General features: G+C 45.6%; 1 protein-coding gene across 4 annotated transcripts in view; it reads right to left on the minus strand.

The window, feature by feature from the left end:
* Positions 1 to 16,507, minus strand: part of LOC142578796 (uncharacterized) — a 92,123-nt gene that overhangs the window by 62,779 nt on the left and 12,837 nt on the right. For 3 of the 4 annotated variants that reach the window (XM_075688376.1, XM_075688377.1, XM_075688380.1), the window contains exons 5-7: positions 11,224 to 11,356; positions 7,141 to 7,215; positions 4,768 to 4,905 (exon numbers count right to left, since the gene is read on the minus strand). In XM_075688376.1, the coding sequence (XP_075544491.1) occupies positions 4,768 to 4,905; positions 7,141 to 7,215; positions 11,224 to 11,356 (346 nt within the window). The remainder of the gene's footprint in view (positions 1 to 4,767; positions 4,906 to 7,140; positions 7,216 to 11,223; positions 11,357 to 16,507) is intronic. The other variant, XM_075688378.1, reaches the window with a different exon arrangement.

Below are 16,507 nucleotides of genomic sequence, written 5' to 3' on the forward strand. Positions count from 1 at the left end.
TTCTGCAGAACTCCTACTTTTTTTACATGCTCTCTGCTGCGACTATAATTTCGGTGCAATTACTCAAGACACACGACCGGTGACAGCTGCGTAATACATTGGAACAACTCACAGTGTCATTGAGATTTTTCACTGGCCGTTGCATATGTACAAGAATGTAAACAAGGATCTTGAATGACAAAGTTTCATTAACATATTTGCCCTCAACTTGTTCATTTGATGGCCTTTATATTTTTCATATCAGCGGCATGCACCGATGTGCTGGTTTCGAACTGATGTAGTTCTAAAGTTCGTGTGATATTTTCTTTATTTATTGAATAGACAAAAAGCATGGAAGCATTGACATCAGTTATGTTGGGCACAATTTTTGGCACATACGTGTATAATATTTTATGAAGAAATACATATTTTACTTGTACTGAAAGTGCGTAGCGTTCAAGAATTCGTTTGCAGCATCTTCGGCAATGGCAATGCAGTTATTATTGATGTATTTGATCCTTAGGCAAATTGACTATGAGGAAGCTTTAGCTTGGGCCCAACTCTGACGCGGCCTAATTAGACACATGTAAAACGCAGAAACGCTTTTCTGAGTTAACTCCTGAATCACTCTTAATGAAATTTGTTGCATTTGAGAGAGTAAGTTAAATTCTAGTGTCAGTTGGAAGCGGAATTTCAATTTAGGGCCGGAACTTTGTTTGAAATATTTTGAAAAATTCGAAACTTCGAAAAAAATAGAAGGACAAAGTTTACAAGTTAATAGCTCTTCATCAAGAACAGATATCATGGTTCTCTAACTGGCATCTATTACACCATTCAAAGCGGACGAATTCGATATGTCTATTTGAATTGGTTATGTTATGTACAAGGGTTCTGCAAAAGCCTTATTTCCATAATACTTAATTTTTTGAGACCCATGTGTAACATCAATATTGTCCGCTGTAGATGTACTATTATGTGCAATTTACAGAATTGTGGTATCAATTTTCATTACTGATTTGCAGAGTTGTAAACTTCATTGTTTCGTTTTCTGAAATTTTTCTATGTTTGCCACTATTTAATAAAATATTGACGACCTAAATCGAAAATTCGAAACAAACAATCATAAGAATTTAAGTTTTGCTTTTAAATGCAACAAACCTCATCAAAATTTGGTGAAGTGGTTGCTGAGAAAGAACTAATTTTCCTCCTACACGTATTTAGATAGGAGCATCCAACCTAATGTTTCCTCTTAGGAGGTGGCCGAGCTGCATTGTGAGCTCCCCCGAACAAAATTTCTGGCTATGCCACTGATTCCAGGGTGTCTACCAAGTTGACATTTCCAAATTCCCTGAGTGATGCAGAACTATGTTTTATGTCAAGATGGGCTGAAACCATATCGCCCGATTCTGTCACTCTCTAGTAAGCATATGAAAAAAAAATTTAAAAAAAAAACGACTTAATACAATTTGAATACTAAGGAGTAGTGTGTATGTTATTCAAAAAGAGAATAGAAAGGAGGGGTTACTAAAATGCACAGCAAATAAAATGTCTTTGAAAAAAATTGCAAACAGAATCGTACATTCTCAAATACGAATAAAAAGATGCATACAGAAGCAAATATTTTTGAATACGAGCTATTTCTATCAACTGATAGCAAACTCAGTGGTATGAGGCCCAAACTTTGTCACAATTGAGATTCCCTCTCAACAGCTCATAAGTCAACCTCAACTGTCCTGACATACTCTCAGCCCAAGCATGATGCCTCAGTGTTGTGTTTCACTGCTTTAAAGAGTTCATTTTAGTTTGGATGAGGGACACCTGCATCTCGGCATCAGTCAACACTTTGTTTTTTGAGCTCAAGCTCCTTCAAAACGGCGGCAGCACGCTTCCTTTCCCCTTCATTTCTCAATGCATAGGTCCTTTTTGTTATTGTCCTCCTCCTGCCACTCGTTCGCCCACGGACCATTTGAAGCATCTTCATGGTCAATTGCACAGTCCACATTCAATTTTTCAAACTCCCTAGGGGGCGTGAAAACGTCCGAAAAATCGGCCAGTTGGAAAAAATAAATGCATACCATTTACTGCCCTTAATGGCTCAAATTGTCACAGCCACATTCGAAAACGCTCTGAAGGCCTGTCGGTACACGTATTAGGCATATCGGTGCTCGTACTGTGACAGGAGATACCGGGTGCACGCGTGTATAATTAAGGAATACATAATGTGTCCCGTGGCAATAGCCCGTTCCCAGGCTTGTTATGCTTCACTGCAATACTTTTGCGTATGCTTCGCCAAGTAACATTTCTGTACAGAGGCAAGGCTGACTTTCTGGAACCGGCATTATACATGAAACCGTGCTTTCCAAGCTTCTAAGCCAATCGCGAGGACCACAAAGGCGGAGTCTGTGCCATTGCTGAAGGTACATAGAGATTGCACATACGATCACGTGCATGGCCTGAACTGACAGCAGCGCGTGCGAAGCGGAGTGCAGTTTCTCAGGCGATCAGCGGCGGTAACTGCTGCACACGCCTACCAAGTCTGCATGTGTACACACTGATAGGAACGGAGGAAACTCGCAAGTGCACATAAAGCCTAATAGCACGAAACTAAATTTGCAGAACACTGGTTAGACTGACATCAGCGAAGGTCGCACACTTGATATCTGCACATCATGACGCGCATTGCAACAGGTGCACAGAAACTGAAGCCACGTTCAGTGCAGAGCACACTGCTGATAAGCAGCCAAGCAAAAGGCTTCTTTGCCGCCTAGGCAGCCACTGAGCGTACAAATCGCACTGCCACCACTTTTTTTATTCCCTGTTCATTCGTTCGCTCATTCCTGATCTCATGCTCCTCCTCCTCCTCCTCCACATCACCCTCGTTGCTCTCTCCACCCATCTGCGGGTGGCATCATTAAGAAGCATGATTGCTACCGTGCTTGACGGCGAGATTTTACCAAGGAAGCCACATTATAACCGGTATTTCGTCTGGCGCAGATGCACTGTAAGCAGAATGTATATACGTGGAGTTCTATGAGAGGGTAAACAGGAGTCAGAAAAGGTCGCTTTGCAGCCAGTTCTGCACTATAAGCAGTTACGTTATAAGTGGTCTAAGCTGTGTATGGGTTTTTTTCTCATAGCCCTAATGCATAAGTTGGCTTAACATACGTAGGCATAAGCAGTCTTTAAAGTCAGCTCATCGTTACAACTGATGTATTGTTATATGTGGTATCACTATAAATGGAGTGCACTGTAATAACAATACCTGGCACAGAGATGCAATCCGATTTTTGCATCTGCTGCTACTGTGATCAGCAGAGCAGCCTTTTTTATGACCCCTGCTGGACAAAGGCGTGCCCTGTCTATCGCCAATTACCCTTCTCTTGAACCAACTGACACCATGCCATTCCTGCAAATTTCCCAATTGCTTCACACCACCTAGTTCTCTGCTACCATAGACAGGCCTAGCACACAATACAAAGGTACAGCTTCGCATAACTTATTTTAAGGCTGGTTGTATCAAAGTAAAAACAGATGCAAAGAGCTGTTTAGATGGCCACTGCACCTATTTCTGTAGCTCGGGAGCTTGCATAAATGCTAACAGGACAATTGTCATTCTACAAAGACTCCTCACACACTGCTTAAGACAGCAAACAAAGCCAAATAAAGACTCAGGGCTATTACAAACCACCGCCCCTAAGTTCCTTCAGTGATAAGCCCCTCTCCAACAAATATAATCACAATTAATAAAATATCACAACATTTTATTATGCAGTGTAGCTACCCTCGGGAGTCTTCATGTTCCACCCATGTCAACTTTCTTTGTTCTGCGTAGCACTTGGAAGAACAGCATCTACAACCCTTACTATGTGTATGCACAGTACCATATCTTTTCTCTCAATAATTCAACTGTATCAAGCATAAAAAAAAAAAATCTCAGTAAGCACCTATACTGCACATTCTGCAAACACAAGAAATCTTACCATGCAAAAACTCCAAACAAGCCAACCATCACAGAAAAAGTTGTCACAATGGCAAGGATGCCTGCCTATACGGCAGAACTACATTCCGCGTGCCAACTTCTAATGAAAGATCCCTTCCTGTGAACATCTGTGACACACTAGAAGGGTGCATGCTATCTCAACGGCACAGCCAGGGTAAAGATTAAAAGAATGAGTTAACGCATTGGTTAGCCGGTGCACCATCCTTGCGCAAGGAGCCCTTACTGCATCTAATCTTCGCCCGAAACCCTCCACCACGGCATACAACCTTTTGACAGCTTTTCAGATGGTTGATAAAGCAGGAGACAGTACGATATGGCATCCAGTCCAGCAAATGACTGCCCTATCAACTGCCCCATTTACCAAGTTTCCGAAAGGCTGAATTAATTGATGCTTAACATCCCAAAGCAACACAGGGTCTATGAGAGAGGCTGTTGTGGATGGCTCCACATTATTTTGTCCACCTGGGGTTCTTTAACTTGCCCCTCAATCTATTACATGATCGTTCATTTAATCAGAATGTCCCCGCAGCAGCCAGGAATAAAAACCACAGCCCCATGCTCAGAGGCGGAATGCCATATTTGCTAAGCCACTGCAGCAGGTTCTGAAAAGGTACAAACTAATTTTGGTAGTACAAGCAACCATCTATCAGAGGCATCATACAATGTACTGGATGCCATGCCATACTGAATGTTTCCCACTTAATTCTGCCACAAACGCATCCTTGACCCTGTTGCTGCCTACAGAGGCTACGAGCAGAACTGCAAAAGAGAGGAGAAATACTACTGACCTTCATCGAAGTTGACGACCACTGGTTCAATGGCTTGGGGCAGGGTGGCGGTCAAGTCGGGCTGCTTGGCCCCAGGGGCCACTACCAAGGTAGCTGCCTCAGGAGCTACCACAGGGGCCGCAGGCACAGGCAGGATCACTGCAGTGGTCACCACAGTCATAAGAAGAGGGCATTGTGTGATCGAAACCCATCAAGAGAAAACATAGTTACAGTTGGTCATAATTATAAAGAGACACTACAGGAATTTTTCCTCAAGTCCTACCTGTCATGCCAAATACTTTGATTATAAGGAAATCTGATTTGCTGCACCAGCAAATCAGCAATATCCTGGCAACATCACAGAGTAGGTCCCGTTTCTGTTCATCAGGCATTAAAGCAGATTGCTTGCATTAAACAGCCAGCAAAACTCACCACCATTTTTGGTGGGCACATGTAAACAGAAACATTGGAATTCCAGTAAAACCTCACTGATACAATCTATTCAGCACGATTTCCCAACACCAACTTTCGTGATAGAGATAAAGAAAAGTGACCAAATACAGTTATGCTTCTTTCTTACCAATTGATAAGTTACTGAAGAACGCTATGATTTGATATCAATGTTCAGATCAGCAAACTGCAATTGTATGATAATTTTAGACCACTAGATACCCTGTAAACAAGAATAGGCGAGGAGTGCGCGCAATTGAGAAGAATAGCTGTCCGCAGAAGCAGCTTTTCCAGCGTAGTCATATGTGTGTCACATGTGTATGCCATGGTGTGCTGCAAAGAATATCACAGCTTCAAAAATCCTAAAAAACATGCTTCAGTCAAGCCCCACTTAAGACGAACTTTCAATTAATTCTCAATAATAAAATCTGAGGAGAAAGCGAGAAAATTCGCTTTTGCAAAAATTTCATTGTTGCAAAATGAGACATCACTGACAGGGAAAGCATCGCGAAATGAAACGTTACTGTCAAACTTTTGTTAGCCTACTCTGACAAGCCTTGCTTGAGGCTACAGCGCATTGCTGACAGCACAAAGTGTGCCCTATGCATTGCTCAGCGATGGTGACGCTGCAATAGAGCGGTATTCTCCCTTAATCGCTTTCAGGCACTTCACATAACTCAGCACCAGTTGTGAAGCAGCTGCGTTTCACACACAAAACACAGATGTTGTGTGCACACATTGTTGGCCATAGGCCACCACGCATTCAGTGCCGAGCACAAAAATTATCGTATTTCACACCCCCGAAAGCGATAGACCAAGAACACTGCTCATTTGCACGAATCTATGGCCGGCGACACTGTATCCGCATGCAACAACTGTTGGGTGGCACCAAAATCCACTTTCTTGAAGCAGGGACACGCATACTCAGACAATCACTTTCGGGGTCACAATACAGCCCCAGTTCTCAACCACGGTGGGAGATGTCGCCTCAAGCACCATGAGCAAGTCCACGTTGCTGGGACATGGATTTATTTTCGTTGCACATGCCACAGATAATGCACTGCGCAGGTATGCAAAAACCGTCGTCAGATGGCAGTACCGGACGTGGCCATGCCATTTGAATCATTTTATCAATAAACAAGATGGCGGTCATGATGTGTTCCCGGTGCATGGGATCGCTTCCTGTGCTTTGTTGTTTTTGTAAATTTAAATGGCAGCAGCCTCGCAAGCAAACAATTTAAGTGGGGTGAAAAAGCATTTGAGTACTTTTTCTTGTGCTCCATTGGTGTTACGCGGGTAGATAATATAGAGTTTAATGTTCTGGCAGATTTCGTTGATGCGAGATTGCAGCTCAGCGACATTTTGTTGAGAGATAAAAAGTGCACTGAACCCTATGGGTGTTCACTGGGGATAGAAAAATATTTTATCGTGGGAAGAATTTTGTTGTCTTGGGATCTTGTTATTGTGGCGTTCGAATGTACAACAAACGCCTTTGCGCCCAGCCAATTGGTTACAGCGAACGGATGGCCATAGTGAACGCCAGACCACCTCCCACCATTCCGCTGCACGGTGACTTGAATCAAGATAATATTGGTCTTGCCACCCATTTGTGCATATGGGCTGTCTTCCCCGAGCCTCCTTTCACACAAACTACCACTGCCCTTGCCCCTTATAAGTGACCTACTACTGGGCGACTGAGCTGACAGCAGCACCTTGTCTGTTGAAACATCCCACAAAATCTCGCAAATACCAAGGGTGCCTTGGTCTTCCTTCCTCCATGCTATGGAAGATAACTTCACAGAAAGTTGGCTTGTGGAGCCTGACCGTGACATCATGCCATGCTCCCTTATATTATCTTTTTCTTTCCTCCATACTCTATCCATGCTCGCAAGGGCAACGGTCGCAGGTTGCACTGCCGCACCGTCAGTTGATGTTTCTTTCTACCTGTTGGTGTGTTGGTGCGAGCACTTCCTGTAGTTGCACCTGAGTAGTAGATGGTGGATGGGAAGTCTGCCGTGCCTGTAAGATCGACCACAAAAAGAAGAGCGCTCGATTTAGCAACAAAACAAGCCATTCTTACAGAACTCTCTCAAGGTGTTAAGAACTACGAGCTAATTAGGAAATATGGTTTGTCGAAGCCTACGATTTCGACAATACTCAAAGACAAGGATCAGACCTTCACCAGCTTCAATGCTGACTTGACAGAGAGAAAGCGGTGATTCGTTGACACACGGGCTTGGAACGTTCAGATAAGCAGACCACTGATGTTGGCCAAAGCTAAACACTTCGGATTTCTAGAGAGTTTCCCGACTTGTGCCCAGGCAATGCCTAGGTGCATGATGGTGCATCATAGAATCATTTTTAAATCAATTGTTGGCAAAGTGGCTTCAGCAAGTGACAAAGATGTTGACATGAAGTTTTTACAAACAAAGCCTCTATTGCCAGCGACATTGAGCGAGATATCCACAATACAGATCTAACTGTGCCATTTTACCAGATGCTCCCAAACAAAACTCCTGTGTTGGTAGCAAGCATAATAAAGTTTGTGTTACCGTGGTTCTATGCACAAACATGGATGGCAAAGAATGGCGCAAACCCTTCATAACCGACGAGTCAAAGAAGCCACGTTGTTATCACTGCTATATGCCAGTGGGCTCATCACTATGCAAAAGAATGGATGACACACAATTTATTCGAAGAACGGCTCGGCAAGTTTGACCCCAATATGCAGAATCAAGGCAGAAGTGTACTGCTAGTGCTTGGCAACTGTATGCAAACTGTACGACGCACCACGTGCAAACTGTCCTGATGGCAAAACTGCTTTTCATGTCGCCTAACGTCACGTCAAATGCACAGGCACTTGACATGGGCATTATATGTGCGTTTAAAGCAATGTAGAGGTGCCGCATTATGCAGAGCATACTGATCCCTACTGAAGGTCCAGCTGCCAACTTGAAGCTTTGAGTTTCCCTTTACTACGCTGCTGAGATTGCTAGGGTGACCTGGGCAGAAGTGAAGGCAGTTTGCGCTCGGAATTGTTATCACAAGGCTGGCTTCGTGGACATGCCTAATGCTGCATCCGATGCTGAGCCAGATGCTTGCCAAGAAGACAAGTCCGCCGACGACTTGTGGCAGCGTGTTGTCAGTTCCGACACTAGAGGCCGAGACGTTGGCTGGGACAATTTTGTTTCTGTGGATGACGATGCTGACATTGCGGAACAATGCACGGATGATGGCATCATTTGTGAAGTGCAGGGCGAGAGCGACGCCTAAGAATCGCATTAACGGCCTACTTATGGAACCAGCACCCATTAAGTGCATCAACAGCCATAAGCCACATTAAGTACCTCAAGCAGCTAGTCTACACCAAGGGCCTGGGCAAGGAGCATGTTTCTGCATTAAATAAACTAGAGACCACCATCATGGGGTCTGCACGACAAAGCAGATGATTATCAAGGTAATAAAGTTTGCCTTTTTTCAAAGGAATAAATTTTGTGTTTTGACTGACTACCTCTTTGACCTGCATTCCACTTGCTACAAGTTCCCTATATAATGAATGGGCACGGCGTCCCGCTCAGGTTCGTTATAAGTGGGCTCGACTGTGCATGATTACCTTGAAGACAACGCAAGCAGCATTAACAGGTGTCTTTTGGTATCACTTTCCTGGTTGCTGTGTAGGTTAACCCAAATTATAAAGTAGTTAAAGATATCCCTCAGGCTCTACCCAAATTATGTCTAGTCATTGCACTGGTACAGAAAAGAAGTACGGTCGAACCCAATTATGACAATATTCAGGTGTCATGATAATTCCATAGTTATAACCGATAATTGTTATAAACAAGGTCGCATGAAAAAAAGGGGGGGGATGCCAGAGCTTTGTGAGAAAACTATAATGGCGGGTGGCCAGTGCCCCTTCCCACCATATTTCTCCATCCGGCTACTAATTGTGTTCACTCTAACTGCTTCCTGGGTGCTCCGATAGCATGTAACAAGCCTTAGCTGTCGGCATTAAAGAATGCTGCTGCTATAACAACTGCAAAGAGGGGTCACGGGTGGCAAGCGATATGCGAGCTCCGCCGAGGCATCGCATTGGTGTCCCCAAAAGGGGCCTTCTAAAAAATGCGAGAAGGTTGCCGCAGCAGCGCGTCAGCTTGAGAAATCCAGAAGAAATGCTGAGGCGAGATCGCCACAATTATCTTTCCACGTACTTCTCACTGGCTTGCACGAGAAAACCCCATGTCCGTCAGCCTTGACGGCTTTACGCGAAAAGTATGCATTTGGGCTGGTTGGTTCACGATTATGAGCAGTAAAAACAGCACTGAACAACAGGATGAGGAGAGGGACACAGACAACAGCGCTGACTAACAGCCATGTGTCTTTATTCTTTCAGTCAGCATATATATACTCTGCCGCTTGTTGCAGCAGTTCTCTGCTGACAACGTTTTCAACTACGACGAAACTGGTTTGTTTTATAAGATGTTGCCAGAAAGAACACTCGCTTTTGCTGGTGACCCATGCCATGGTGGCAAGCACAGTAAAGAACAGCTGGCCGTTCTCGTCGGCAGCAACATGTCTGGCAGCGAGAAGCTTCCCTTGTTAGTAATCGGGAAGTCAAAGAACCCGAGGTGCTCTAAAGGGGCAACGTTGCCAGTGTTGTACGAAGTCAACAAAAAGGCATGAATGACTCAGCAGTTGTTCGAAAGTTACGTCCACAGGTTGGACAGGAAGTTTGAGCTTCAGAACAGACGTGTCGTGCTCTTCATTGACAACTGCGCCGCTCATGGTCACATCAAGAATTTGAAGGCTGTCCAGCTGGAATTCATGCCACCCAACACGACTGCAGTCCTCCAACCAATGGACCAAGGAGTCATCCGCAATCTGAAACTTTTGTACCGTTCGCGGGTACTAAACTGCATGGCGCTGTGTGCGGAAAACGGCAAAGGCTACAACATTGATCTTCGGTCTGCTGTTGGAATGCTTGCGGACGCATGGAAGGCAGTGAGGCAAGACACGATTCGCAACTGTTTTCGGCATGCGGGCTTCGTACTCGCCACAGAGGAACCAGACTTGCCTGAAAGCAACAACACGATTGACGTGTGCCCGCCCATGGACGATGTGATCAACGACCTCCGCTCTGCTGGGGTTCCCATACTCACAGAAATTACTTTTGAACAGTTTGTTGACGCTGACAACGAGCTCGACTTCTGCGCAGAACTGACTGACGAGGAAATAGTCCGTCAGGTTGTGGGGGATTCGGAAGACTCCGATGTTGAAAATGAGGAGCCAATGCCTACGCTGCCTACAAGCGCCGAGTTGACGCGAGCACTGTTGACTTTTTCATCGGTATACAGTGCTGACGTGACCCTTACTTAGATCGAGGCGAATATGATGGCATGCAACCGGAACGCCATCCAAACAACAATCGGCAAGTTCTTCAAGCCACTGCAGCAATAACACCGGCTGCCCGACGATGCATATGTATATAATAAACCGGCAGTTGGCTGCATACAGAGTTTTTGAACACCTCTTTTTATAGCCGCTTTACTGATGCTTTGGCAGGGTTTCGGAAGCCTGGTACTTCGCCCTTTACCTCTAGATCCGAGAAAAAAAAGAAAAAAGGTGCGTTTTTTTGCATGCATTCATTATTTCGGACTGCCTGAATTTTCTGAAGTTTTTACGTTCCCTAGAGGGTCCGAAAAATCGGTCGTTAACTGTATTGTTAAAACCGGTATCGTTATAAGTGGGTTCGACTGTATTAAGGAGATACCCTGTTTTCATCAACATGCTATCTAAAGCAGGAATGCAGCAGTAACTGTATCATTGGAAAAATCGTGCAACAATATTTTGCCGAACTTGACAGGATTTGGGCAAGAACCAATAACAAGTGAATGATGCCAAACTAAAGTGCCCGACATATCAATTGACTTCAAATGCTGCTCTCGACAGCCCTCCCCAAAAGCACCTGTGCACCTCTGGCAAGCTCATGGGTCAATGGAAACAAAACCAAAATGAAACAAAGCCACTCACAGCCCGGCGCCCTCTGGGCACCTAGCACATCTGGGATCGCAGCACGGGGCCGGCTGTGCAGGAAAACGCAGTGGGGCTTGCGACATCCTGATGGCTGGTTCTCCCAGTAACACGGGATTTGTGACCGGTTCTTCTGCAAGTACCAAAAGCAGAGAGGGGACACACACTGACCATTTGAACAGCATGACTTGAAAAGCTAGGAACTATTGAAATACAATTTCATCAATTACTTCACAGACAAATCATTCAGAACACCTCATCAGTGAGATCAATTACATTTTACATGGGTGAATGGTATATTGAGGTCCCTAAAAGTTTGTTGAACTTGTAATCAATACAGTTAAGCCTCAATATAATGAAGTAGGTAAAATTGGCAATTAGCTTCGTTACAGTGAAACCTTGTTAAACCGTAGTTGGCCGGAGCTCGGAAAAAGTATGTACTAAACGGTAGTACTGCTTAACCGAAATAGCATGAGATCGCCCACTTACCTGTCAAAAACGGAACTCAGAGAGAGTGCGATGAAAGGGGAAAAGGACATGCAGTATTTATTCACTTCGCGCGACAAAAGTGTTACTTTCGATTGATGCCACAGCGGCCTAGTAGCGACGACAGTGGCCTAAAACTTGTTGAAGCTGCGAGCCGGCTTTTAAGTCAGCCCCCTCTTTTCGGCAGATTCCTCGTTGGCGTTGCATATTCTCCGTGCACGGGCGTGGTAGCATTGCAGAAGTCGCGGGGCGCCTTCTTCATTGTGGGGTGCTGTTCTCATTGCAACGATTGCATTCATGAGGCTGATTTTATGCGCAGCTTCTGCCACTGTCGGGACTGAATCGCCTGTACTGTCGCTTCCCGTGTCCTCCTCATCATTGTCGCTAGGCGACACTTTGGCAACAACAGAGGCAACGATGGCAAAAAGTCGAACCTCGTAGCCGACATCTCTTCACGGTCGCAGCAGTGGTGCCAAGCAACTTGGCTCATGTTTATATTGCGCTCAGTTTTACAAACACGATATTAAGGAAGGACAGGACGTGGACGGACGTTGCGCTTCGTCCGTCCACGTCCTGTCCTTCCTTAATATCGTGTTTGTAAAACTGAGCGCAATATAAACATGAACGTTCACCAACTAGCCCCCTTCATTGCTTAACTTCTTGGCGTTCCAAATGCCACACACCGTAGTCAACAGTAGATCCCTGTCGCGTGCCAGCGCCGACTCGTGTCACGTTCGATAGCACAAACAATGTCTAATTTTTCTTTTATGCTGAGCACCGGCGTCTTGTTTTTTTGATCCGAGCTTTGGCAATAATGCGAGTCCTCGCTTGGACGACGCCACAACGCTCTCTGGCACAGCGCTGAAATGATGATGTTGATGTGGCTTCACGCACAAACGCACAGGGGGCTTGGAGGCTGTTGTTCTGATCTCTGAGGCTTGTTGTTCTGCCGGGCCGCTCAATGGAGACGAAATACCGCCGTGTTTGTGTGACGAAAAGCAGAAACACTAAGTGTTAACCGATACGTACGCAATAAGCTGGTACAGTTCATGCGGATACAAAACACATTATGTTCAATGGACGCTGAGTCGGGGATTTGACTTTACTACTTTTAAAATGAAAGTACTGTTTAAGAGGGTATGGTTTTACTGTACAGTCGAACCCGACTATATCGAACCCGTTTACATCGAATTATTCCATATATCGAACAATTTCTGGACACGGTAAAGTTACAATGAGTATATATAGCAGAAATTACGCTTACATCGAACAAAACTAGTAGCGACTCCCGATATATCGAACGTCAAGCGGCGGAAAGTGCCCCCGGAAGTTGGCTTTCCCTCGCGGTGATGGGAAAACCCGGCGGCGCGGCTCCATCCAACCGCTCTCCCTACGGGACCGCGCTACTTCGGAGCCGCCGACACCCCCCTACAAAAATGATCCTGGCCCACCCGCCCGCAGCGCTTGCTCAGACAGCCAATCAGAGGCTCTTGTGCCCTCGTCGTGCAAGATGGCGGAAGTGCGAGTTGTCTCGCTGCTTATCTGATTCATTGTGTGCGCCTTCTCCCGCAGTGATGCCGTGATGAAGCAGCAGAATTCGCCTTTCGTCGTGAAGCTCGAAATCATAAATCGGGTCGAACGCGGTGACAAGTCGGATGTCCCCACAACGTACAAGATTCCGAGATGCACTCTCGGCACGATCTCGAAGGGGGAAATTAGGGCTAAAGCAGCCTAACTCGCGACCTGGTGCCCGTGGCGCCCGATGCGTACGCATGGCCGTGTACAAGTGGTTCATCCAAAATAGCTTCAGCTGTACAGACTTCCGCGTGCTCGGTGATGACTGTAAATTCTGATTAATGCGACGAAGCCGTTGCCGTTGTTGCCGAAGTTTGGAGTGAGCTGTCAGAATTTCCGGAAGCTGTTGACTAATCAACGGTGGACGAATTTGTGAGCGCAAATGATGGTGTCGCGACCACGGGAGAGCCCGGAAACGAAGACTACATTGCAGACATCGTGAGCACAAGTGAAAATGGGCACAGCGAGGAAGGCATCGACCGTCTTTGGCCCACATCCTCCGAAGTGATTGGTGCACTCGCACTAGTCCGGTGCTTCTGCACGAATGCGGAATGTTGCGGCCTCAGCTGCTCCGACTCCTTAAACAAAGTGGAAAAGTGCGTGCCTCGCACGCAGCGAAATTGCCCAAGCAGAAGAAAATGCAAGGACTATTTCGTGCGAAACTAAGCCAGTTTCATCAATAAAGTGATTTTATAAATGGTATGCGCTTTTATGACATCCAATTATTTAGCAGGCTTATATCGAATTATGCTCTATATCGAACTGATAGGTGTTTTTTGGCGAGTTCGATATAGCCGGGTTGGACTGTATATCGAAATTTCGTTGTAACAGCTGGAATGTGACCTTTTATGCAAATAAGTAGTCGCCGATTGATTTTTCATACACGGAAAGGGGCCACAGAATTTTTTGTATTGGGCAATTAAAAAAAAAGCAAATCTGAATCAAAAAAAAAAATTCATTTTGATAAATTTGGGAGTTTGCGAAGAATGTACGGTTTCATGCCACGTCGACAATATCTTCCCGTCGATGGTACGAATTAGACGAGGCCCCCGCAGCTGATAGCATCGCCCGCACTGCGACAACGCTATGATGAAAAGCGCCACTATCATGAAAAAGAGTCGGCAGTGGGGAGAAATTGCTTCATCTGCCTCTCGCTCCAACAAATCACTGAAACTCAATATTATGCAAACTTCACTACTAAACGCACGGAAAGACTGCTTACATGATGCTATGCTGTCTCAGCATGCCCACTCTTTGCACATGTGGCAGATTACCTCTAAAGCACGGTGCATTGCTGCGTATGCGCTTACAGCCATGCACAGCCATGGCAGAGATGCATGCCACAAATCCGATGTACATCTACTTACCCCCGCCCTTCATGCACGCTTGATTGCGTTACGCGAGCTTGCTCCCCCCCCCCTCTTTCCCGTTGCTCACGTGGGAAGGTGGCATTCCTGAAGCCAACATCTTTGTTTCACCCTTGCACACTTTCTCTCGCACCTAAAGCACAAAGTGCGCTGGGCACAATAGGATCTTGTTAAATTTGGACTTTATATGGAACATGATACGGCTCCACTTTGGTGATCACTCTTGTTGCTCAGAGGGCAATTTGAGAGATGCATTTGCAAGCAGCTGCTTCTAATTGAATCATCAGACCATCTGTGTCTACACAAGTTTCCATTTATTGTCTCGGCATTCCTTTGCGGTACAAGCAAAATTTTATTATAATGAACTTGCATACAAGGACACTTCATTATATTGAGGTTCTAAATACATGGTGTTCTATGGACAAGAGGTTATGAAAAGTTAAATACTTCATTATACCAAGAATTTTGCTATATTGAAGTTCGTTATATCGAGGTTTAACTGTATTTTAATTTAGACAACAAATTTAGCACAAGGGACGGTGTTGCTCGGACTTGGAAATCCAAGAAGAACCAACTGTGCAGTCATGCTGTGAATAGTGCCATTTTTTATTAACAGGAATATGGCATCAAGTGAAGCAAGCTTACATTTGTTTCACCACTGTACGGTAAAACCTCATTAAACCCCGCTTAAACCCGCACTAAACCGCTTAACCGCTTAAAACCGCATTAAACCCGCTTAAACACTAGTTTCGTTTTAAAAGTAGTAAAGTCAATTCCTCGACTCTGCGACCACTGAACATAACGTGTTTTGTATCCGCATAAACCGTACCAGCTTATTGCGTACGCATTGGTTAAAACACAGCGTTTCCACTTTTCGTTGCGCAAACACAGCGGTGCATCGTCTCCATTGGGCGGCCCAGCAGAACAACAAGCCTCAGATCGGAACAACGGCCTCCAAGCGCCCTGTGCATTTGCACGTGAAGCCATATCAACAGCAACATTTCCGACGCCGTGTCAGAGGGCGTTGTGGCATCGTGCAAGTGAAGACTCGCGTCATGCTGAAGCTCGGATAAAAAAGACGCCGGGTGCTCAGCATAGAAGAAAAATTATACGCCGTCTGTGCTATTGAACGTGAAACAAAGAAGTCAGCGCTGGCACGCGACAGGGATCTGCTGTTGACTAGAGTGTGTGGCATTTGGAATGCGAAGGAGTTGCTCACACGCTGCGATGGCGAAGAGATGTCGGCTACAAGGTTCAACTTTTCGCCACCATTGCCTCTGTTGTTGCCGAAGTGTCGACTAGCGACAGTGATGAGGACAACACGAAAAGCGACAGCACGGGCGATTCAGGCCCGGCAGTGGCAGAAGCTGCGCATTACGTCAGCCTCATGAATGCAATCGTTGCAATGAGAACAGGGCGCGATAACGTAACTATTCCTAACAAAAAGTATTCCGAACTCCGGCACCCGGCAATGAAAAAGGCGCCCCGGGACTTCTGCAGCACTACTGCGCGCTTGCACGGAGAACACGTAACGCCAACGAGGAATCTACCATGCAAGTGTTTGCCGAGAAGAGGGGGCTGGCTGAAAAGGTGGCTCGCAGCTTCGGTTAGTTTGAGGCCGCCATCATCGCAGCTAGGCCGCTGCGGCATCAAACGAAAGTAACACTTTTGTTGCACAAAGTGAATAAATACTGCATGTTTTTTCCCCTTTTATCGCACTCTCTGAGTTCCGTTTTCGACAGGTAAGTGGGCGATCTCATCCTAATTCGGTTAAACAGTACGACCGTTTAGTACATACTTTTTCCGAGCTCCGGCCAACTACGGTTTAACGAGGTTTCACTGCATTGGCATTTCGT

The sequence above is a fragment of the Dermacentor variabilis genome, chromosome 4 (genome assembly GCF_050947875.1).
Source record: "Dermacentor variabilis isolate Ectoservices chromosome 4, ASM5094787v1, whole genome shotgun sequence".
NCBI classification, from domain to species: Eukaryota; Metazoa; Arthropoda; class Arachnida; order Ixodida; family Ixodidae; genus Dermacentor; species Dermacentor variabilis.